We start from the raw sequence: 25,903 nt of genomic DNA, 5'->3' as shown, positions 1-25,903 counted from the left end.
ACTCGCACCTTTCCTCCCACAACACGAGAGACTCCACTCCTTCTGTTTCGCGGTCACCTGCTGTACTGTAGCGTTCACTCGTGTTTTTTATACGCTTTTTTTAAAACGAGTTTGGACGGATACTTTATCCCTGTGCGCGTGGGTGTGTGTGTGTGTGTGTCTGAGAGCTCAGCCAAACTGTGTGTGTGTGTGTGTGTGTGTGTGCGCGCGCGCGTCACTGAGCCTCACGACTCTTCTCTCCCGGTCACACTTCTCCAACATCGCTCGTGCGGGTCGTCGTGCGGTGGTGAATGTAAGTAAACAAGACTTTTTACATTTTAATGAGCGTGTGTGTGTTCGCGTGTGTGTGTTCGCGTGTGTGTAGCGTAGTGTCTGCTTTCACGCCGGTGATATTTGTTGTCGTTGTAAACTTTACTCGTTTCTTCCTTCATCTTGGCTGTTGTGTGGTGAACGTGCGCAGTCAACAGCTCTGTGGATCGACACTGAATTAAACTCACATGGAGGGAAAATAGGAATAAACGTGATATTGTAGTAGTGGTAGCTCACTACCGAAGAGAATCCGCAAACCAACAGCAGGGCTGCATCCAACGATTACTTCCATCATCGATTATTTTCTCGATTAACCGTTGTTTTGAGCACACAACGTCACAGTAAGTATATCATTGTCAGTCTGTGTTTTCTAATCTTTTAAAGTACGGTGTCCTCGAGTAAAGCAAATGTGTGTGGTTTGTTTGGCAGCAAAGGAAGACAGAAAATATACACATTTAAGAAGTTGGAACATCTGAGACCATGTCTATTATTTAATAACTTGGTGATTCATGCAGCAGTCTGCTAATAACAGAACAATAACTGTACATAACAGTACATTCGGGGTAAATAAAGTTTGTCATTGTGACAGATATTGAATTATGATCTTATAAGTGAGATAATGTTGTTTGTAGTAGATGATAAAATGTAGAATTTGCAGCATTTGCGTTTTGCTAATTGCATTGTTTCAAATTACGATTTTATCTGGAAAACTATTAATTATTCAGTCAGAGACAGAAGAGCTAAAAACCAGGTGCACTGTCTGTTTGACTCCACACTGTACACACAGCACGTTACACAGGTTTAGTCATTAATGCAGGTTACACTGTAAGTTTGTCAGTAAGTCTGCTTTGCCAAATGACCGTTTTCACCCCGATCAAATCCCCTTTCAGGAGATTATGGGGTGAGTCTGTGCCCAGTCTGCTTTATTTTGTGTATTGACACATTTCTGCTTTTTTTCTTTTTCTCCCAGAGGCTTGAGAAGCGAACGGTGTGAAAAGTGTTGGAATGCAACAGGATTATCATCTGACCTTAACTCAGAGGAGGTGAACCGACCAGACCATTAGATCACACTCTCTTTTTTCCTCCTCCTGATCTTTGCACTACCATGCCTTTGAGGTTACGATGTCTACGCTGAACCACATCTTTCTGACGGACAAGGACGAGGACGTCGACAAGAAACTGGACTGGAGTTACATTGAATGGGCTGAAAATGAAGTTGTCGCCACAGGTGTGGCACACGCACAGACACAAACAGACCGGGGACCCGTCGAGCACAAGGGGAGTCAGACCACCAACCCGGTATTAATGCACATAGACCTGATACGGACTCACTCCAAGCAGAGACACTTGTCTCTGCCGGATGGCGACGGTTTGGTAGGACCTTTGTTCCAGTTCGACCGACAGGCCCCGGCTCGCATCTCCACATCTCCCACTCTGAGGAGGATGAGGAGCACCAGACGTCCACTGATGGAGTCTGTGGACCAGCTGATGATCACACAGGAGGATCCTTCGCCTGCATGCACGGCGTCCTCCACAAGCACTGTGTCCCCGTTACGCAGAGTCATATCTCCCCTCGCGGAAAACCCTCCCTTTGACGGAGAGATCTGTCACCATCATCAGTCTGTTTCATCATGTGGCCGACAGAGAACCAGATCACATAGATCAAAGGCGTTTGAAAATGGTACTGCTTTCCCAAGGCAAGAATGTCTCAGTGCTCATCCTATTCTTACTAAAGAGTTTGGATTTCCTGACGTGGAAGTGCAGGTGAGCGGTTTCTTGTGGAGTATAATAAAAATGGCCATAGTTCAGCATAGGGGCGGCTGATAACGATATCATAACCTTGAGTTACGTCTGATATTATACAAATACGTCTATTTTTCTCTAAACGGGGACATATTTAAACATATAAAACATATAAAATTGGTTATTTTGAAAAAGACGTGAAAACAAGTGATTGAGACTATTTACTTCCATTCAAAGTTTTGCCACCCTAACCCTAGGCTTCACTTTTCTAACCTGAAGGCTGTGTCCAATTTTTATATATATAGTATAAGCATCATAATTACAGATCAAAGATCTGATCCAGTGATTTTGGGCGGTATCAGACCAATATGTCAAGGTGAGACCACGAGTCATGCGCTGTGGCCTGGTGTGGAATTTTTATCCAGACTCTCAAAAAATTAAATGGTTCCACATTCCTCCCTTTCCTCGTGGAATACTTCTCTCCCTCATTCTGCGTTGCCTCCCGCGGTGGTCACTCACAATGCAGGCTTTTGACAGCAAATGAATCAGCAGTTACATGCACTGACAGCTCAGGCCAAGCCCACTGCCTGGAGAACCCTGGGAAGTGCTCTCCTCGGGCCCCCATTCACCACAGTCAGCAGTCACCCAATAAAAGAGGGGTCAGTGAGCGATGGGAAAAGATAATGGGGAGATCTATTCATCAACTCGCGGTATTCAAGCCAGCACATTCTCTATAGAGTCCTGACATTCTCCTCAGATATCAGAGGCTTTTGATTCCAAGCGGCCACTTAAAACAAGGATTGAAATTTGAATGTCTTTGAAAATGATATAGTGGTGTTGTTAGCAAGAGGAGGTGCTTTCACTCTCTCTGTTATATACCCTCTATATACAACGCTGAGTGTACAGTAAAACACCTCTAGTCAGTGATTTAACTAGTATAATTAGAGTTTTGGAACTTGAGGATTCCAAAAAAAGTGTAATGGTACGTATTTATCTTATTAAAGTTGGATAGCACATTTTTTATAATATAATCAAATATTAGTTACAGTTAATCTGAGGCCGGATGATTTGGGGAAAAATATCTAAGTGATTTTTTTCTGCCAAATATTGCAACTTTTGCAAGCTTTTAGAAGTCCAATGTCAGTTCAGTATGTACCATTCAATTAAAAACATGATGGAGCAATACTTCATTACTACACCATTAAAATATTAGCCACTATAATGCAAGAATCCATCCATTGTCTCCCGCTTTATCCTCCACATGAGGGTCACGGGTCACTGGAGCCAATCTCAGCTGACACATGGCGAAAGGCGGGGTACACAGGCCCATCGCACAGAGACAAACAAGCATTCACGCTCACATTCACACCTACAGGAAATACAGGAGTGTCCAATTAACCTCTGCATGGTTTTGGACTGTGGGAGGAAACAGGAGAACTCCGTGCAGAAACAAACTTGTCATCAACTTAAAGATATGAATTGCTCAAAATATGTATATGTTACATAAGACAATAACTTTTAATTGACATTATAGTATAAACTCTGAGCCGGCTGCACTAGACATTGAAGTATTTCCATAATTTGCAGTTTGATATTGTGATTCTTACGCACACGACGCTGAGCTCCACATGACTCTCTGTGTTTAACAGCGTAGTAGTGTTTCGATTTCGTTTCGCCCACACACGACAAACCATCCCTCAGTCAGGTCTGATAGTATTGCTTAGGGATGGATATCGGTATCGGTCCGATATTGGTCAAAATCACGGGATTGGATATCGGACAGATAAAAATCTAAAATCCAGTGCAATCCAAAAATCTTCAGTCAGCACAAATGTGTTGTTCACAGCGTCATAGTTCACACAAATGGTCTTAAATGACTGATGTATGGGACTAATATCGGTATCGGTAGATACTCAAGTTTGTGATATCGGTAAAAAAAAGTGGTATCGTCCCACCCCTAGCATTACATGACAGAGCCTGTTTTTTAGATGAAGAAAGCAGCACATAAATAATGTGACATCCTTTCTCAGACGCTGAATAATAACATCAACACCAAAAACATTCTCCACTGCACCGTCTCCAGCAGCTGTGCTGTAATTCACTGAACAGTGATGTATTAATCTGTGGTGTGGTTACAGTGTAAAAGTTTTCCATTGACTGATGCAGTGTTTTCATCTCTCTGCAGGAAAAAGACAACTGCTACACACGGTAAGTGTACCTTGGACTGATTTGCATGTCGTCTGTGAAACAGCCCGACTACTGTGAACATGTTTGCATGACGTGACTCTGGCTGATGTTTCCTGTATCTGATAAGCGCTCACATTTGTATTTTTGGCCACGTGATTAGAAATAAAGTATCAGTAAAATCCTTTCACTGAACCCAAAGATCCGCACTGTAACGCCTCATCTTCAGCATCGTGTGCCTCTGCCTCGTGTGCCCGCTGGACACTCGGGAACCCCATTGTGCATTCATCGTCATTTATGCCTTTGTTAATGGAGCATAAACATGGTGTGTTAAGTTTTGAGAGTCCCATGGTTATGTACATGCTAGACAAACTCTCATTAAGGGTGTTTTCTCGTACTGCCAGTCATACCCCGCCTAATGGGCTGCCTGGGCTCTTCCCTCCGCTGGATAATTAGGCAGCTATTGTCCCAGTAATTACATCCTGGCAACGTGGCTCCTACAGTGACCAGGCCCTGTAAGCCTATGGTTGGGAGAGTTTTGTTTTGGAGCATCATTATTTCTCTTCTTATGCCGGGAACAAAGCACCCATTTTTTTACAAGTGCTCTCCGTAGCAGAGAGGCTGACACAGATAAAGCTTTCTGAGGGACCACAAAGCGACAGGATTGTTATTGTGAAGATGCTGTGGACTGAACTTGCAAGGAAGCACTGACCTGGTTTAGACGAGTACCTCTCTCATTCCCTGTTCCCATCAGTCAATAAAACAGTTCAAACCTGCGTTAAAATGGGGTTTCGACCACCAGTGTGTCAGAATCGTTCATACAAACAGTTCAAAGCCCTTGAAAGGTTTTGAAAATCTCACTAAATAGACATGGGTCATTGAAAGTGCTTGGATTTTGTGCTTGTGTCAGTTACCAGGAAGAACAGTTGGCGCTTTCAACAAACCCACCAGGTTTCTCCTGTTTACCAGATAAACTCGCCGTGTGGCCTGTGGGAGAACTCCTGTGCTGACATGCAGGATGAGAGGCTTTATCATTCAGGCAGACAAAAGCACTGGCTGACCTTTACCTTGTTCCTCTTGCTTGTTCTTGAGCTGTGGTTTATTGTATTGTTTGGTCAATATAAACAGGGATGTTAGCTGTGAAGCCAAACTTCCTTATGATCCCCTTTCATGTCCTGATAACTAATCAGCCAGACAGTGTTGTCATTTACTGTAAAGATGAGTCTTCAAACAATCATTTACTGTTATTGTTTATCTCTCCTGTCTCGCTCTTTTTCCGCTTCCCAACTCTACTTTTTAAAAGCAAAGACTCGTAAAACTTGAGACGGGAAACTGCAGCGCATGACGGCACGGGTCACCCATCAAGCTGTCAGTCGTTGCCAGTGTGAAGAAAGTGAATTTTATCTTTTGATCATGTCCACAGAAAAGTGTCTGTTTGAGCTTTACCTGGAGCCAAAAGGCAGGTGTGTGTTTTTGTAGCCGCAGCAATGCCTTGGTCACAAACTATGAAAAGGACACCGAGAGGATTAGAACCGGCAAACTCTTGATAACGCCTTCACACAAACCGAACAATCCATTAATCAGCAGCTATTCCCCCGTAAGCCCGACACATAACACTTATCCTTTTTCATTTCTGCCACTCGTGTTAATCACCAATTTGCTGCACAATGCAGATGATATTTCAGTGGCATTTCAGCCACGTAACGTGACAAAAGAAATGATGTTGTTTCCAGTGGCTTCTGTTCCATTTGTGCCGTTTTTTTTTTTTTTGAAATTATCTTTTTATTCAGAAAGGCAAGTTTCCATCACATACAATAAATACAGCTGTAGTCATTCAAGGTCAAAGGAAAGGATGGATTCAGAAAATCCTGATGATTTTGTCCATATTGCCCTTCTGGAATTTACTTTTACGGACCATTACTTATCTAGTTGAGAACAATAAACTCACAAAACAAAACTGGGGAGCGCACCATCTCAAAGAAACAAAACATCACTTAAAAAAAGGTCAATTTCACACAAAGCACAAATACAGTCAGATGAAATCAGATCTGATTGGTTTCACATACTCAGTCCATTTGGACCACATCTTATAAAATTTGTCTTTTTCAACTTTGAGAGAAAAGGAGATCTTCTCCATAATATAAATCCCATAGACAATTTCAATCCAATCATCAATGGTGGGTGGTTCTACTTTTAACCATTTCCTCGTAACGGATTTCTTACTGGCTGCCAACAGTATAGCCAGCAATTTTTTGTCTCTGTTGTTCCATGTTTCCAACAACAGATCGCCCAAATACATAGTTTCACATTTAAACGGAATATTTACATTAAATACATTTTTAATATGTTTGTGGATCTCTACCCAGTAAGATCTTATTACCTGACAGTCCCAAAAAATATGAAAATGATTAGCTCCATTCGACCCACAGTGTCTCCAACAAGCATCCCCCTTGCCCTGATGTCTTGTCTGAATAGGTGTAATAAAAAATCTTGTGGTGTTTTTCCAGCAGAACTCCCGCCACGTGTTTGACCCGGTCGAGACCCATTGTAGCTGGCATATATTCTCCCAGCTCTCCTGTGTGATCGTTACATTTACTTCTTTTTCCCATTTCTTTTTAATGTAATCTGTATTCTCCTGTTTAGCTAATTGTATGGCATTATATAACTTGGAGATAATTTTGTTGCCTGATCTGGGTTTAGTTAATGATAAAAATACCTCCATGAGCCCTGACTCACCTCTTCCTAACACCTCTTTAAGATTTTTGTTAAAATAATGTCTCACTTGTAGATATCTAAAGAAATCATCCCTTCCTAGTCCATGATCCTTCTGTAGGTCTTCAAAACTTCGAAATGTCCCTTTGTGGACAAATGTATAATAGGTAGTTAAACCTTTTGAGATCCATATCTTAAATCTGGCATCAATTCTATTTGGTGCAAAGTCTGAATCATAGGCACACCACCTCATCATTTTAGATGCTTCTCCTAATCTACAAATTTTTACTATTTCCTGCCAGGGTTTCAGAAAGCTGCCAGTTATAGAGTCTTCTGGAATTTCCTGTCCTACTTGTAATCTGTTATCACATAGTAGGGCTGTTATTGGGATTCCCTTTATTACCGTGCCTTCTATTTCCTTCCATGCTGCAGAGTATGTTGGTGAACACAGACAAACTAAAGGTCTCATTTGGGCTGCAAGATAATATTCCTGTAAGCAGGGAAGGCCCATTCCACCTTTTTCTTTTCTTAATTGCAGCGTCTTAAATTTAATTCTGGCCTTTTTCCCTTGCCATAAATACCTCGCTATTATTCTGTCCCATTCTAAGAACTGCTTAGATGGTATTTTGACTGGCAAACACTGAAAAAGGTACAGCATGCGTGGAAGAATATTCATCCTGATTGATTCTATCCGGGAGCTTAAACTGAAAAAGGGAATAACATTCCATCTACGTATGTCAGACTTTATTCTCGAACTTAATGGGCCGTAATTGATATCATACAATCTCGAGAAGTCTCTGGGCAGTGAGACTCCCAAATATTTGATGGACTCAGCATCCCATTTCCAATCATACCTGATCTTAATTGAAGATGGAGGGTCATAATTAAATGTTAACACTTGAGTTTTGTTGATATTAATTTTATAACCAGAAATGAAACCAAATTCCTCTAGCAACTTCATCAGATTTGGGAGTGTCCGTGTAGGTTGTGATAAACTTATCAATAAATCGTCAGCAAATAGAGCCAGTTTTTGCTCCCCTGAAGTCATCGTCACCCCCTTTATATCGGATCTCTGCCTAATCAATTGACTCATGGGTTCTATAAACAAGGCAAAGAGGAGTGGCGACGCACAACACCCCTGTCTTGTTCCTCTTTCCAGAATGAATGAATCGGTTAGATCTCCATTGATTTTAATTCTAGCTGTTGGTTTGTTGTATAATGCTGCAAATGTGTCAATTATAGTTGTATGGAAGCCGAATTTTGAAAGTACCTTATATAAGAATGACCACCTCACTGAATCGAATGCCTTCTCTGCGTCCAAACTCAATATCAGTGTCTCCAATCTTTTTTGTGTGACTTGTCTCATAACGTGCAGTGTTCTTCTGATGTTATCTTGGGTCTGCCTTTGTCTGACAAAGCCAGTCTGGTCCTTGTGTATTAATACTGGTAATATCAATTCTATTCTTTTAGACAATATGGATGTGAATAATTTATAATCATTATTCAGAAGACTTACAGGACGATAATTCCCACATTCTGATTTATCTTTCCCCTCCTTAGGAATCACTGAAATCGTCGCCTCCTTCCATGAGGGGGGGATGTTTTTGTTTTCCAAAACCCAATTGAACGTTTTTAATAATGTTGGAATTAGTTGATCTTGCATTGTTTTGTACCATTCTGTGGGAAAACCATCTGTCCCAGGAGACTTCCCCCCTTTCATCTTCCTGATTGCTAATTGAATTTCTTCTTTTGTTATTTTAGATATTAACTTTTCATTTTGATCATCAGTGATCTTCGGGAGATTTATCTGAGCCAGAAAGGTATCAATCTGGTTGTCGTTGCTTGCCTGAGGTTGGGAATATAATGTTTTATAGTAATTTCGAAAGCACTGCTTGATTTTCTCCGGACTAGTTTCTATGTCGTTTGTTGCTGAGTTTTTTATTTTATGTATAGTTCTATCTGCTTGTTGTTTCTTTAACCTATATGAGAGAAGTTTCAGTGATTTTCCACCCACCTCATAGTATTGTTGCTTTGTAAAGAGAAGCTTTTTTTGAATTTCCTGAGTATTTATCTCATCTATTTCCTTTTTTAGTTTTTTAATCTTACATTTGTCGTCAGTTTTGAGAGACTTTGCATGTTCTTTCTGTAATCTCTTCAAGTCCTCTTCTAAGTTTTTAAGTTTTTGTTCCTTAATTTTCTTCTCATATGAGCAGATGGCTATTATTTTACCCCTAATCACCGCCTTCAAAGCATCCCAGAGGATAGGTGGAGTCACTTCATCATTATCGTTATTCTCCAAATATGACTGAATTTCACCTATCAACTTATCCTTAATAATTGGGTTATTCAGAATGTTTGAGTTCAGTCTCCAGAGAGTGGACTTCTTCTTATTATTATTTAGATGGAGTGACATATAAACGGGACCATGGTCCGAAATGGTACTGGGTCCTATTTCACAGTTATCCACCATAAAAATATCTCCTTTAAGCATGAAAAAGTAATCGATTCGTGAGTAGACGTTGTGAGCGTGTGAGTAATGGGAATAGTCTCGGCTTGTCGGGTTTAACTCTCTCCATACGTCCACAATCCCCACCTCATTCAACCAAGTGTTTAATCTTCTGCTATTGGCGTTTGCGTCAGATTTCCCGTGTGACGAGTCAACTTTCGGATTTAATCGGATGTTAAAATCTCCTCCACATATTAAAATTCCTTGACTTTTTGTTGTCATTAGATCAACTATATGTTTGTAGAAAAACCAGCCACTACCCGGAGGAACATACACGTTAAGGAGACTTATCACTATTCCTTCTATTTTACCTGTAACCATAACAAATCTGCCTTCGTTATCTTTGAGTTCTGATATGTGTTCGTAGTTTACAGCACTAGATATCAGAGTCGCCACCCCTCTCCGCTTCCCAGACACATGGGAAGAAAAGAAAACATGTTTAAATCCTGATTTATTCAATTTAGCATGTTCAGAGTCATTGAGGTGTGACTCCTGTAAGAAAGCCACTTGAATTTTGTCTTTCTTTAATTTTGAAAAGATCTTCCCTCTCTTAACTGGATTGAGTACTCCATTTATATTAAATGATGCTATTTTTAAAGACCTGTTTTGCATCTATGTGATTCCCCCGTTATCTCACTAAAAAACCTGGTGCGCTTCCCCCTCCCTGCAAGAACCGGCAGGGAATGAACAACTAACATATTGATAAACATCCCACTAAACACAATTTGTCCGTGTGACTCCCTATATAGGGGTCTATTAACCTGACCCTGTTGAGCCTTCCAAGGTGGCTCGAAGGGAAAAGTCTCCCTCCTCAGTCTGGAGGGAGAGGCCCTTACCTGCGACAGTCGCATACAGGAAAAAAGAAGAGAGAGAAAACGGAAAACAAATAATCCAAGGACCCCGAAAGAGCCAGTCTATTCAATAGTGGATCTCCACCAATTTCATAGTTGACTCCGCCGTCCTCGAGCTGTGGGTTAAATCCTTTATGTCCCGGAGGGGGCCGGTGATGGTCTTCTGAAGGCTCGAAGCTTTTCCTTGTAGCTAGAATCCCGCCCGGTTGTGCCCTTCATCGCTCGTCTGTCCACTCTCCTCCAGGACAGTCGTTGCACCTGCTCAATAAGCGTCTCCGGAGGTCTGGTGGTTGTCACGGTGTAGCCTCTTCTTAGCAGGTCCTCTGATGCCTCCTCTATAGTATCGTAGGTTCTGGTTCCGTCGTCATGTCTCACACGCAGCCTGGCAGGGAAGAGCGTCTGGAACTGAACTTTGTTTTCCTTCAACACTTTGCGTATCTCTGTATATTCTCTCCGTTTTTTAAGTATTAGAGGTGGATAGTCGTGGTCCAGGTTTATGTGGTTTTCTTGCCAGGTGAACCCCTTCTTTTGCCATGCTTTGCGTAGTAATGTCTCTTTGGTTTTAAAACTTAGAAACTTAATTATGATGGAGCGTGGCGGCGCATCCACCGGTGGCTGCGGTCCCGCGGACCGATGAGCCCTTTCAATCTGCAGGTCGGGCATGTCTTCAGTTAGTTCGAGACCCTCACGGAGTAAATTTTCCACAAATGAGACCATCGATGCTGATTCCTTCTCGGACCCCTCCGGCACCCCGTATATCCTTATGTTCTCGCGTCTGGAGCGACTCTCCAGATCCAGCAGCTTGTCCTCCAGCTTGGTGTGCAGCTTTAGCATAGCCGTGATAACTTCCTCTGTATTTTGTAACCTCTCTTCTGCTTTCTCAATTCGCCCTTCCGCTTCGTCCAGTCTGGTATTCACCTTCCCAATTTCTTCTTTTATTGTCTCCAATTGTACTTTATTCTCTTGGCGAAACCCTCTTAGTTCACTGAGAATCAGTTCCAAGTCGGCCATTTCTCCGTACCTCACCGCGTTATTTGCCAGTTTAAGCCTGTTCGCTGCTAATGTTGCTACGTCCCGACTTTCTCACCCACCTGTCTTCGGACGTCGTTTATTTCTTAGTTAGTGGAGTTATGGATTATATCCCCTGTCTTATCGTTATTTTCGTGGAATGATTTATATGGTTTGTATGGGGAAATTTCTCTAATTACGCTGACTCAATCGGGAGCTCTCTCGCTATGCGGCCATCTTGACGGTGTTCCCACCGGAAGTCCCCATTTGTGCCGTTTTACAAAAGACTTTCACCTGTCTGCTTCTCTCCCATCAGGCCTCAGGAACGACGACGCAGTTCTGTGGTCGTCAGTTTGCCAGGACTGGACGTTTCACCGGGAGACTTGTTTGTATCTAATGGAGCAGCTGGAATATTAAATGGTATAAACTTTTTATTATCCCATGTAAAAATAGATATAAACTATAACTTTCTGTGATATACTTTAGTTAAAATAAAGACATCTTACACAGCAACATCCTTGTGTGCCACAGGAACAAAAAAAGGCCTTTGTTCAAACGTGGCTTCTTACAGGGTGCAAAATGGTGGACTGTTATCAGGCAAAACATTTTCATCACTTTCATCGTCTACCACTTTATCCTCCACATGAGAGTCAGTCCCATTAGACGCAGGGCGGAAGACGGGTTCACACAGCACCAACACACACAGACAAACACATTTAGAGTGTCCAATTAACCTCAGCATGTTTTTGGACTGTGGGAGGAAACTGGTGTACCCGGAGAAAACCTGCACACACACACACACACACAGGGTGAACGTGCAAACTCCACCTGCACTACATTTCCCCCCCAAATGTATTAAATCGCTCTATATTCTGTGTTTCCAAGAAACCTTTCCTCAACACTTTATCTAATCAGGAGCCAGAACTCCAACTCTCTTTGCGTTTTGCAAGTGGATGTAGGGAGGAGGGCGGGGAATGCCTACAGTAACAACAAGTGAGCTGTAACCCGCCCTGAAGTGTAACTATGGCAATCCAAGCAGCAGGTGCACAACATAGTGACTACTATTCATTCTGGGGAAAACGGCTGTAAAGAGTTGAATGATAATGATGTTTTGTATAAACACATAAGCCTGTTGTGAGTCTGTAGTGATGCCATTTTCATCACAAACTTCTTAAAAACTGTCAGTTGTTGGGCACTCGTGCAAATGACCCCATCATGAAAGCATGTATTTTCCAACTTCAGACTTTTTGTTATGCTTTTAAACACGAGACTGGAGGACTCAAATGCACGACTCAGAGTCAATGTAAAGTTTTAACAAAAGGTTTACTTAATAAAAATATAAAAAATAAACACTCTCAAGGAGGACCAAAAAACATTAACATAAGGCACTCTTCAGGAGGATCAAAAAACATTAACATAAGGCACTCTTCAGGAGGATCAAAAAACATTAACATAAAAGGCACTCTTCAGGAGGATCAAACAAATCTTATTTCAAGTAAACTAAACCAGGTATACATGAATGACTTGTTATGAAAAACTAATCGACGTAGCTAATGGACCAACAACCATACAACTGGTGACATGATAGGGGAAGACCAGGACTATTTATACAGGGAGTAAGTTGTAACAGGTGAAAGCGATCAGGGGCGGGGCAGACAATCATGGTGACGGGAAATCACACAAGGGGAGGAAGTCATGGTCTGAAACGAGAAGGAAAGGTGAATACAAAATAAAACAGGAAGTGCATATGAAAACAAGACGTGAGTGCCTAAACTTAACAAATTTGACGTGATATTACACTTTTATATGATTTTCTGGGCAAACCCATGAATATCTTGAATGTAAATGCACTTATTTATTTTATTTAACATATGTTTGACAGCTATGACTACTTTGAAAAGTATAAATTGAAAACGTACATGTTTGTCTTTTAGGCTCAGATAAATGGGAATTAAAGTTTAAACTTTAAACCACCAAATACATCGAAGGATTTGCAGTATCCTTGTGTCTATTTGTTATTTCCGAAACAAAGTTAACACATGGACAAGTCATACACTGTTTGTGTTCTTATTTTGTGTTTAGCCGGCGATGTTTTTCAAAAATAACTGAATTACTTCCTTGTCTATCACAGTTTTTATCCCAACACACTTTTGTTTGTTTGATTTCAAAACTTTTCCGCTTACCTTTGTTACTAATCGGCATTATATGCTTGATTTCTGCAGATAATAAGAAGACAAAGTGGCCTTTTTCTCGGCGAAATACGGTAGGTGTGCTGGTTCTTTTCCATTAGAGGAGGATGTTGTGTGATCGCCGCTGTTATGCTTGCATTTTGTGATGCACTTTGTTCTAGCAGGGAGAGCAGTTGGTGTGGACATTGTTCCCTGACCCACTTCTCAAAGCAGATTAATGTGGTTCCTCTTATCCCTTTTGGCCCTTTTGTAATTGGTCAACACTTGAATTGCGGAACTTCAGCCAAATCCAGTTGGTTTAAGTTATTGAGAATGTGAGATTGTTACATGTTACATAATAAAAACCACAACGACGTGTTTAAAAATCCATTTGTCTGAATCAGCCAATGTCATTATGCATTATTTTCTTTGATCTTTTAGACTAAAGGGAAGTCGCAGACGGGCACAGTGTCAGATATTGAAAAATATCTGTCAACAGCACAGATTCAAGACTGGAGGAACAATGAACTTCAGAAGTATAAGGTGAGAAAAGACCTCTGTCAACAGCGAAAGCCCTTAAGCATCCTTTCAGTTTCTTATGTAAATCTTCATGTTGGTTTAATCTACAGAGTGGAGTTTGAACAAATACTGCACGATATCCAGATTTCCTGTTCAAATAGCTCAGTGTTTAACAAGTGACTCAGAAATAACAGGACGGCAGTCAGAGGGACGATGTGAAAAAACCAGATTTTCTGGGGCGAAATGTTTCAGGTCAACTCTGAGCACAGATATAAACAAACACTGACACACAGCATGTGATGACGACTTTTCTCAAGACTCGATGAAAAGACACTCCAAACTCAAAAGGTGCTTGACTGTGAAGTTAGTTCCCAGCTTCATCACGGTCTTTGTGAGGGAGGAAAAAAGCGTCAAAACCTACACAACACATTACAGATATAATAGGAAATCGTGACAGAGCCACCCCCTTAACCCCATTTCTGACACACAGATCTGCTGCTGGTTTTGTGACAAAAAGAGATCTGGAACTGATCTGAGACAAATCACGTCCCAAGTTACTTTTAAATCACGTATTGAAACCTTGTTTTTTGTTATCGAAGCTTATGGGAATATTTGATTTGCTCATATCTATCATGTCAAAGGTCAAAGGAAGCACAGCCTGCAGCAACCTAAAATAAATAAAAATAGACACAAACAACAATTACAATGATAGAAACACGACAGGCAACGAAACAAATTATTCAACGACAAAAGAATTCTTGTGTCTGTACCTCGGCAGTCATCTGCCACAGGATGTCTGGGTTGAGCAGGAATTGACCTGTCCTTCTTTAAACCCTGGACTTGTACATGTGAGAGAGATTATTCAAGGTTGAGCGTCTGTCACTTTGCAGCACACCTTTACAATTCCATCTAAACTGGTCCTGTTCTTCTGGTTCAAGAGGCCGTACCAACAGATAAAGTGAAGGTTAAAACCGATTCAATAAAACACCAATAAAACATTTCAATTAAAGTTCTGTCAACACCAAAGTGGCAAAACTTGAAAAGAAAATACAAGCGCTGGTGGGCTTTCTTGCAAACGTGAAAATCATGTCATTTTCATTTATTTCTTCATGTATTTTCATCAATTTATTAATTTTTTTACTATTATTTTGACACATTTTCATTGTGCCCCATGTCCTTTGAGTCAACTGCTGTATACAGCAAAGAAAATGTGCACTTAATTTGTGATTAATTGTGAGCTAACTCTGGACAGTGAGTCATGTGATTAAATATTTGAAACGACTGACAGGTGTGACTGCCCTAGGTCACATACTTTGTTTTCTTCTTGCCGCCAGATGACTGATTTGTTTTTGTGTCCAGGACTTCTCTCTGGCAGAGTTCCTGCGGGACCAGTCTTCCCAGGTGAGCGCCACCTCTGATCCACAGGGCTTCAAGACACACGAGGCCATCTGGGAACTCTTCACCAGTGAGTGTGTCTACTTCCTGGATCAGCTCATGGTTCTCAAAGAGGTGACTCAAAATACACACACTCACACGCACACACGTAAATAAATAGACCAAAACCCAAAATGAAAGCCAACACCCTCTGCTTTGTGTTTGTCGTCCTGTCATTGAGGTTCATGTAAAAAGTCCTTCTAGGCTTTTTCTTTTCTTGTAGTGGGTTAAGAAATTTGATGCTTGCACAAAACACATAGCCTGAGCCCATTCTGTCTATGACCTCTTTTGTTGCCCTCAGGTGTTTTTGGCTACGCTCACAAACCTGCACATAAGGAACTCCCTGGCTGACGTTGAGACCTGGAGGTTGTTTGCAAACCTCAATGAGCTTTGTCTGGTGAGACACAAGAGTTTCTAATCAGAAGCACGAGCCCTGTCGTTTGTTGATTCACTCGCTCACTTGTATTAAGGTCCCGTGTGTATGAATTAAGAAATTGAGTAACTTGGAGATAAATGTTGATACTCCCTTACATCAACTGATTATGCAAAAACATTGGAGCATTACATGGAGTTAGCATCTAGCAATGAGGAGCAGGTCAATAAGAAGAAGAGAGGAGCTTAAACTTAACCACCTCAGGAAGGAGGAACATTTGGAGTCGGAACCCGGACACAGTAAATCAATCACACACATAGTATTGATTCATTTTAACCGTAACCGTGCTCAAAATACAATGCAGCGTGGTCAACTGGTATTGCTAACAACAGCTAGCGAGGGATACGTTTCCTACTTCTCAAGAGGAACGTGGTGAACCTGCCACGTCCAGTTCTGACTTCAGCGTTTTAAAGTAAATGGAACGCAGCACTTACCACTTAGCCCTACCCCTCCACTTTGTGTGTTTGTGTGTAGGTGTAGGGTGTCCTGATATTGTATAGATTGGTAGGTTGAAGTGTAAGCGCTAGCTAGCCCTTGAAAGGGAAACTTTTCAGGAGAACACGTTCCCAGATTAGCCAAGTCCAAAGAAACAAACGCTACCTTCATTAAGTTAACATTGTCTTATCATTTTGTGTTGCTATTCTAACCACAACACAACACATAAACTGGTCCACAAATATTCCTAGGTGTTGAAGACATGTTCTGACATGTCTCTGTTTTGATGCACACGAGCGCATAATAACAGCTGTAGTCCAAGGTGGAGAAATAGCAACAGCTGTCAATGGTGTTTTTGTTTATCTATTGTTTGTTAGTTTGTTTGACAACAGCGTCTTGAATCGCCAGCAAAAAACACTGGCTGCTTACGTGTCGACATCACGTATTTGAAGGGGTGTCCTATTTCGCCAGGGTGGATTTAAACTTGCTTGTAACTTGAGCTCCAAGGGGAAGCCTGGGTAAAAATGAGACGTGGGATTTTGGGGCCTTTTTGTAGGAGTTTTTGTAAGAGAGTTTAAGATTTAAAGGAAGGTCACATGTGTTTGTAAACACACCGAGCTGTGTGCGTTTGATAATATTTTAATGTCATGTCGTCAATGGCACACATTCTGATTGGTTACAGAAGCAAATGCTGTTATTAGTGTGCGAAAAATTTGGTTTCAAAAAGGCCTTTAGTGACATCTTATGGTGAGACTGCAGATTGCTCCCAAGTCTGTTAGGAACCTACGGTGTCCTACGCACAAGTTGTCTGTCAGCGTATGAGTTTCCCATAGACACAGTGGTTTTAAAGTTTAAAGTTTAAAGTTTAGGAACATGGCAGTACGAATTTTGCTCAAGCCACATATGAAATAATTTTTTCTATACATACAATTATACACTTCTACAAACACACTTATGGGAAATAGATTACATCTCTGCCAATAAACACGCTGGACCTTTACTGTACCGTTTCACAGCTGTCTGCTCGCCTCTGCTCTTTTACATAAGGGTTTTTATTCCACTGAAAGTGTGTGAGGTATGTTAAGTGTCTCGTGACTCAGCCTGTGACACTTGACACTGAGTGTTGTCTGCTGCAGGTGAGCTTTGGTTTCCTGAACAACCTCCTCCGCGTCATAAAGGACACGTTGGTGATGTCAGAGGGCGGCGGGTCCACCCTGCCCCAGCTGCTGAGCAAGGCAAGTGTGACATGTGAACGCACACACACACACACACACACACACTGACACTTAAAGCACTTCTAAGTATTTGCTGTAGAGGTGCACACATAGTATAGTAATGCGGAGATTACAGATTAAACTGGATTGTATTTTAATCAAACTCTATTCACTTACAGTCATGCTCAATACTAAAAACTTATTTATGAATTTGTAGTGTAAACATAAGTCTTATTAATTGATTTGTGTTGGATTTTTGACAATACAATATGAATGCTTGAATGTTAATTAAGTGGTGCATTCATTCATTTGTTATATGATTTGATTAAAACGTAGTTTCAGATGTATTAATGTACTGTTTTCTTGGTTGTGTACTTGTCATGAATCTTAAGAAATTGTGTGCATTATTTTAAGTTTTATTTTAAGGTGTCCTTGAAGAGTTTGTTCTTCCTTTGTCCCTCCTCTACAGTCCTTGTTTAATGTTTTATCTTTGGATAATAAATCATTCATAACTACAAGGTTCAACAATACAAGAAATCAGCTGAGTGAAAGAATTAAACCATCATGACAAAAAACCTATATGTCACACACAGGTGTTTTTTTTGTGTGTGTGTTTTCATTCCGAATAGCATCGTCTTGTTTCCAAGTGAAGTGACTCAGCATTCTGCACTGTGTGTGTAAACTGCAACTGTGCACCTCTGCTTTGTGTTGGCAGGCCTTCCAGGAGAGCATATGTCACTGTCTGCAGAAATACTGCCTCAACTACTCCACTGCTCTGCTTTATCTGGACAGCCTGAAGCCCAGAGAGGACTTTAGATCTTACGTGAAGGTACAGGAGTGCAAATGAGCTGTGCGTGTGTGAGTCAGTGTGAGTGGTGGCAAGGACACTGTGTACCTTGACAACAAGGAAGGCAACTTTTAGCCAAGAGTGAGAGAGGACACGTGGCAACATTATAAACAACAACCAATTCAGAGGCACCAAGGTTTGAGAGAGGAATGTGACCATTTGTCCCTTATGCAACCGTCTGATGTCACACTTATTTACAGTGGTGAGGACAACAATGTGAACCCTGTGGAAACACCTGGTCTGCATTGGTTATTGACAGAGTGCTTAAATCAGTGATGCAGAAACAACTAGAGAAAGCATTAGAGCGCAAACCTCTGCCAAGGTTGCTCAGTTTCCCACGGTGTCAGCGCTCCACTATCTCATGACAAAGTTTACAAATGTTTTAAAAGAATCCTTGTATCTCGGGGATCTGTATCACCACAAAAAAAATCCTTTTCCTTATGCTGCTCACAGACACACAAACTCAGACAAAAACAATAAGCTCCTTGGTGTGGTTGTGTATTGAGCACCAGCTTCCACTTTTTTTTTTGCTGCATCACCCAGAATGTACTGCATGAGCTGGCAGAGAGCCATCCTGACATCACAGTCTCCACCAAGGACGTGCGTGTGTGTGTGTGTGTGTGTGTCTGACTTTAAGAAGGATAACTCAAAAGGAAAGAGCATATTTGGATGAATATTTCTTGGGATGTAAATTCTGATAAGAAATACTGATTCAACTGGTGATGACCTGGATTTGGATTCAGATTTTCTTAAACAACTGTTAACTTTGTGGCATCTTTGGAAGTCAAGTCAAAGTTTATTTGTAAAACAGCCAACACAAATAAAGGAAATAACCGAAATTAAGGAAAATATATTCAATGAGATAAATAGAAGAAAATAAACAATAGAAATCTGTCCAGAACACAACAACCAGGAAAAACAGGTGTGTAATAAATACACTTAGAATAGAATTAGTTAACAAGGTGCAGGTGCAACAGGAAACTGAAGAGAAAACAAACAATGACAGGAAGTTAAACACTCAATAAATGGGAAGAAATTTTCAAAATAAAAGAGGAAGTCAACACTAAAGACTTCCTAATTTTGTGTGTGTTTAAGTTGAAGTTGTTCCAACCTCCAGCTCCAATCTTGTTTCATTAACTTGACTTAACAAATCCAATTAGAATTGAGGTTCAAATGTTTGTTTTCTAATCGACAGTGAATATTTAAATGATTTAATATGAATAAGAACAATAGGTGATTTTTGTGTTACTAGTTTAGATTGTGTTTATCATACATGTAATTTAGAGGAAAGTTAAAGTGTGATTGTGTTTTGGTCTTGGGCGTCATTTCTCTTTGCTCTCATTTCACCGCCCATCCCCCCCCAACTCCCCTCTGTCTCAAAAAATACACCGTGACGAGCTCTTTCACCCCTTTGACCTCTCACCCTCTTTTTTTTGCCTTTCTCCCCCTCTTTAAGTGGTGTGAGAGGAACCAACATTGCCGGAGGCTGCAGCTGCGCGACCTGTTGGTGGCGCCTTTGCAGAGGCTCACTCGATACCCGCTGCTGCTGCGGAATATCGCCAAGAGATACGAGACGGAGGACGAGACCAGAGGCCTGCAGACTGTAGCCGAGCAAGTGGACACATCGATATGTGAGCAGCACACGGCACAGCCTCTACCTGAAGTGTGTGAATGTGTTCCCTCACTACTACTGCGTTTAAACCAGGAGAAACTAGTGAGCAGCAAATAGGAAAATCCCTTTATGTCCAGGCACTGGTGGCGAACTGGTGAGACTGATAAAGAATGATATAGGTGCAGGTGCAGGGTGTGTGAGACAGCAGAGTGAGAGAATTAAGGCATAGAAAAGACAACAACGAGATAATCATCTAATGACGCAGGCAGGTTGTCACGCTATTGTGACAGACAAGACTAGCTGATAAACAGCCGATTGCAGTATTGGCACCCTGGGAAATAACAGCTAGGAAATGACGATGTTGATGCTTGAGGAGATGAATACAGGAAGTACTAAGAGACTATGATCAAAGCATATGATCAGCAGACAGAGCTGGTGAAAGTACTTCCATTCTCTACTTGCAGTAGCAGTGTGGGACTTTTAGTGTTGGTTTTGTTGTTGATGTTATTCTGCATGTTGGGTTGATGATGATAAGACCTGGCTGAGGGAGCATTCTGGTGTATACAGCAACAGAGCAGGTTCATGTTGGACATTTACTGCTGACAACATTTGGATTTTTTGAGTAGTAGAATTTACTTGACGCAATTTCTTTTGTGGGTGCTGTGTTTTCAGTCATGCTCCAACCTGTTTGCAGTGATTCTGAATGTTACCTCTGCCGTATCAGCGGCAGAATCACAGTCACAGTGAGTGAGCGTGTTGTTGCACGGCCAGTTGTATGACTTGAACCACTTGACACAGGTCGTGTCAGCTGATGATTACGGCGTTTTGATTGTCAGATGTCGTTGAGCTCAGGACTGAAGTCTGCAGGTGCCTTTTCACACTCATTACGATCCTGGCACGGTGTTTAACGCATGTCAAGAGAGACAATCTCTGTCAAATGAAAACACAGCAGCTTCATGCCTTGGACGAGTGCCTGCAACCCTGACGGTTTACTCACTGCACCGCAGCCTGTCTCTGCTTGAACACCTGTTTACTCTAAAACTGGACAGGCAGGCGGGCTGTGGGAAGCTGCGTTGAACTGATAACGAAACTGAACAGCCGTCAGAAATTATTAATCACGCCCCGATTTTTTTCCTATCACCGTCAATAAAAGGTGTGGCAGTGCAGCAGAGGTGACAGAGCACAGAGATGAATGGGCCAATGTCCCCTGGGTGTGGAGTTAAAGACTTCTTTTGAAAGCTGCAATCGGTAATGGTACGATCACACCCCGTGTTTGGCAAACCACCAGCGTTATACGGGAATAAAGCAGTGTTTTATGAGCTTCATTATCACACTGAATAATAAATCAATAAAAATGTGTCATGTTATGATTTAAGTCTGTAAATATACCCAGGTACAGAGCAACTTCACCTTAAAGGGATATTCTTCCATTGTTTAGTAAGTTACCTCGCGCTTGTTTTCACTGGGGGTGCCATAGAGAAATGGTGGAGCAAGATGACGGTCTCTACAAAGCAAGGCACTTGCTTCAAATACATATAAAACTCTTATTCTAATGCTGCAATGGCCAAAGTAATTATATACTTAAACATATCATGGGTAGTACGATCACTCTCACTCGTTGTGGGAGAAAATGTGCACACAGAGCGAGAACATGCAAACTCCACACAGAAAGACCGGGATTCAAACCGATGACCTTCTTCCTGTTAAGGCAACGGTACAAGCTTTTATTCCCCGGTGTGACCCTCAGTATAATCGATTTCTGACATTTCTATTTTAACAAAGTGCAGCTAACAGTTGGCGACGTCACCTCACCATCACTATAGCAACTGTTGCTCTGCTCTCCTCGTATACCACCATCAAGTGTTAACCGTGAATGTTACACACTAGACCTTTCAAACCTCACATTGCTCATGTTTCAAATGATCCCTCTCTTTTCCAGGTGATTTAGAGGGAAAGGTGAAATGGTTGGATAACTACCAGAAGGTGAAACAGCTGCGAGACGCCCTGGTGTGGCTGCCTGTGTGGGAGAGAGACAAGCGCTCCTTCGTCCCTGAGGTCTGTCTGCTTATCAATTATCCATTGATGCAGCTGGTTTCAGATCAGTCTAAGCATACGTCACATTTTTCACAAAGGTTAGGACTCAAATGCAGGTTCATACACAAAAATGCCTTGAAACAAGGGAAGAGAAACACTGAACAGGACCAGGAAAGCATGAACAACTCAGGAACTCAACAAGATGAACTGACAGGGACTAAATGCACGAGGGAGGCAGGTGAAACTAATCACACACAGGTGAAACACATCGCAGAGGGAAAACAGGACAGGAAGTAACACTTACCAAGGAAATACTACAAAATAAAACAGGAAAACAGAAAAGCAGACGCTTAAAGGAAACAGAACAACAAGGAGGTCACGTGGTTCAAATCCCAGTTAGACATGCAGATGAATTAAATTGACACTTGTTTGTCTCCGTGTTGCAGTGGTGACTTTGCCTTTTGCCCGACATATTTGTGCAGTGCTGAGTCATTTTATTGATATATGCTGCTCTTAAACCAATTAAGATCATTTGTTATTGCTGTGGGGAATTTTTATTTCACTTGTATTTTACCAGGAAGTCAGACAGGGTCAGTGTCTGTCGGAAACTGGCTACTTATAGTTAAGATGCAAGGGTAACACTTTATATTAGGGAACACATAGTTCAAAATACGAATAAAATACTTTATTAGTAAATATTAAGCACGTATTAACACCTTATTTAGGAAAATTCTTATCTTATCCAGTCTTACGTAGAATAAGGTGTAGAATAATACGTGCTAGTTAATAGTCAATATGTGTTCCCTGATATAAATGTTACCGGTGCCAGATCTTTGTTTACGGAGCAGATAAGACCTTAAATACCTTCTATGTTAAGTAAGCTGATCCCATCTTTAATCTCCATGTAAAATCACATCTTAAGAAAGCAGTCGTTACTTCAGGATCACAGAGTCACATCACGTGTCACCAGGTGAAAGTGTTTTTGTTCTCCTCTTTTCTGTTTTTATAGAATCTGAAGCATCTGTTAAAGACGGTCACTCTGGACAATCTGATCTCTCACAGAAGTCTGCTGCATGAAGGGAAGCTGCTGCTCATAGGTACAGTGTGTGCGTCTCCAGTTGCTGTGTTGGTGTCAGACTTGGATACAGGATAAGAAATGAAGAATATGGACACAGGTGCACAGATGTGCTCACCCTCAGCACACGGTGCTTGTCATTAGTCTACTAATGGGTTTATCTTTCTTTTTATGTTTGGACTCCAGTATTTTATCCTTTTTGAACAATAAAATAACTCACTCACTCACTCACTATGTTTTATGTGCTCGCTGATTCGATCTGAATGAAATCTGAAGTCTCCTCTCTTGAATTCCTCACCAGAGAACACTAAGCTGATCGACGTTTATCTGTTCCTGTTTGACGAATTCTTGTTGATCACGAGGCTAAAGAGAAGCAAAAAGGTACGTCACATTTTCTTGCTTCTTACGTCCTACTTCCACACATCCAGATCATTCTCTAAAAACTCTATAATTATAACTCTATAATGCTCAGACTGGACTGTCAACGACGCCACACTCAAACTGAGTTAAATCGCCTTTCTTCCAAGTTCTGACGCTGTGTTTGAACTTCAGCAGGTTGTCTTCACCGTGTCTTCATGCCTTGAGTCGCTGACATGCGATTAACTCATTAGATATTTGCTTTGACAAGCAGTTGGACGGGTGTACCTAATAAAGTGGCCAGTTTATTGTTTAGGAAGTGACATGGCACACTTCACTTCCATTTCCTCCATCCACTTTTCTTTGCTTATTTTAACCATAAAAGGACCAGGAAATGTCCTGTGAGTAAGTGCTTTTGCCCATTTTTCCACATTAACTTTGAATATCTGGCAGTTAATTACAATTTACTGCATGTTAAAATAGTTTACTAACAATAAAAAATGAAATAAAATAAAACAAAACACTGTTGTTGTACACCAGATTTTGTGTTTAGTGTTAAATTTGAAATTCTAACAGTATAAAACATATTTAAAATAACATTTGTTTGAGTTTTTGTTTTAATTTCCAAAAATGGGCCAACAATTAGATTATGTACAGGCGTTTTTCCAAAGACGCTGATTCTCAGGCTTCCTGTAACAGCACGAGTGAAATCACCGTAATAACTTCTCAGCTTTCAGAAACCGTTGCATCATCACAGTAATGCAAATGTGCGCTTTTTTCAAACGTGTCGTCAGCGATAAGTTCGGTATTAAAGGTTCTGAACCAAACCACATATGGACAGTGTCCGAGACTCTTAAAGCCTTGTTGCTCATCTTCCCGTACAGAAGTCCACTGGTCCAGAACAGAATCCTCTGAGGCTGCCACAGAACCTGGAGCTGGATCAGCTGCTGAAGGAAGGATGCACGTTCACGGTGCTTGACCAGCCCGTCTCTCTGGACCGACTCCAGCTCAAGAACATCGATCAGCTAAATGCCTCAAGTAATTAGAACAGATCTTACTTACTCTGACACTGGGTTAGGGTTATGATCGTGCCTCCGTCTCAGATAAGATCAGAATGTTGAGTCTGATGTGAGTTGAATCCACAGACGACTCACAGTCTGTTCTCTCGTGTTTGATGTGTTTTTAACCGAGTTGTTATTCTGTGCTTCGGTTGCAGCATCGGGGCTCCCTCACTCTTTCATAATCATGCACCAGAACCGCTACCAGCAGTGTATCGGTGCGTTCATCCTCCAAGCCGCGTCCGAGTCTGTCAAGGTAGATCAAATCAAATCCATCACAGCGAGTGTTTCTGAGAAGCTTCTCAAAGAGGCTGTAAACACACAGCACAGTACACACACACACACATATGGTCATTATGATAAAAAGCACAAAATGTCAGCACTTCAAATATAGTATTATTACAATAGCAGGTGATATGGTATCAGGTTTTGGGGCCAAGAACTTCTTCAGACTAAGAAATAAAAATAGATCATTGTTTTTATGGATCATCATGTTTGTGTTCAAACCAACAGAGAAACACAACAATAAAAGTTATTGTTTTCTTAATAATATATAATATAATATCTGTAAGAGAAGTTTGTTTGTGCTAGTAAATGAATTTATATGAAAATAAGGTTTTATATCTGAAAGTTATTTCCACATAAATTAAGATTTGAGTTAAATGCTCAGTTACACCAAATCCCATTGAAAATGTGTCATTTTTTTTAAACAATTTGTAAACAATGTTTTCTATCATCAAAAATAGTGTGACTTTTAATGTTCAATGTCTTAAGTTCATTTACTTGTACATATAGATTTATTTTGAATGCTAAGTTGCACCAAATCCTATTGATAATATTGTAATATTTTAAATGTTTTATATTAAAATGTATTTACGCACACATTTAGATTTAGTTTGAATGCTCAGTTCCACCAAAACCCATAGAAAATGTTGCCATTTTTAACATGTTTTATCTCTTGTTTTATGGGAGTTTATATCTTAAAATCTTGTGAATATTCCATTATAATATAATTTCTGCCCATGTCTTTAAAGTCACATCTTTACAGAAACAAATAATAAACAGCTGCTTTTAACCTTTAACCTTTAACCTGTGTGTTTTGCAGAGAGTGTGGGTGACAAAGATAGAGGAGGCTGTGATGGCTCTGCTGAAGCTGGACTCTCAGCCACCGCGAGTAAACAGCGCCTCACTGTGGCTGGAGTCGTCACAGATATGAGTCCACGTCCACGTCCTCCCCGTCAACTGTGCACTTCATCATCATCATCATCATCATCATCGTCGTCTCCCAGAGTCTCGTCACTGACTGTAGAAGCACTTGGATCGTTTTGTAAACTCAACGTTTGCCTTTGAAGGCAACTGCCGCATTAGTGTACATTAATTGAATTAAATGAATTGTAAAAGAAA

General features: G+C 41.0%; 1 protein-coding gene across 2 annotated transcripts; it reads left to right on the top strand.

The window, feature by feature from the left end:
* plekhg7 (pleckstrin homology domain containing, family G (with RhoGef domain) member 7) lies at positions 1-25,903 on the top strand. 2 transcript variants are annotated; one of them, XM_058646387.1, is made up of 17 exons: positions 1-292; positions 1,280-2,073; positions 4,238-4,260; positions 11,630-11,733; positions 13,536-13,576; positions 13,923-14,024; positions 15,360-15,509; positions 15,736-15,831; positions 17,439-17,537; positions 18,232-18,345; positions 19,820-19,994; positions 21,915-22,030; positions 23,019-23,106; positions 23,386-23,465; positions 24,326-24,479; positions 24,658-24,755; positions 25,605-25,903. In XM_058646387.1, the coding sequence occupies exons 2-17, from the start codon at positions 1,432-1,434 to the stop codon at positions 25,713-25,715; spliced, it is 2,193 nt and encodes a 730-aa protein (XP_058502370.1). In that variant the 5' UTR covers positions 1-292; positions 1,280-1,431; the 3' UTR covers positions 25,716-25,903. The 2 variants fall into 2 exon arrangements, with proteins under 2 accessions (XP_058502370.1, XP_058502371.1); XM_058646388.1 differs by lacking the exon at positions 1-292 and adding an exon at positions 404-650.

The sequence above is a fragment of the Solea solea genome, chromosome 12, assembly GCF_958295425.1.
Source record: "Solea solea chromosome 12, fSolSol10.1, whole genome shotgun sequence".
In the NCBI taxonomy this organism is placed as follows: Eukaryota; Metazoa; Chordata; class Actinopteri; order Pleuronectiformes; family Soleidae; genus Solea; species Solea solea.
This window is presented reverse-complemented; position numbering and strand designations above follow the sequence as displayed.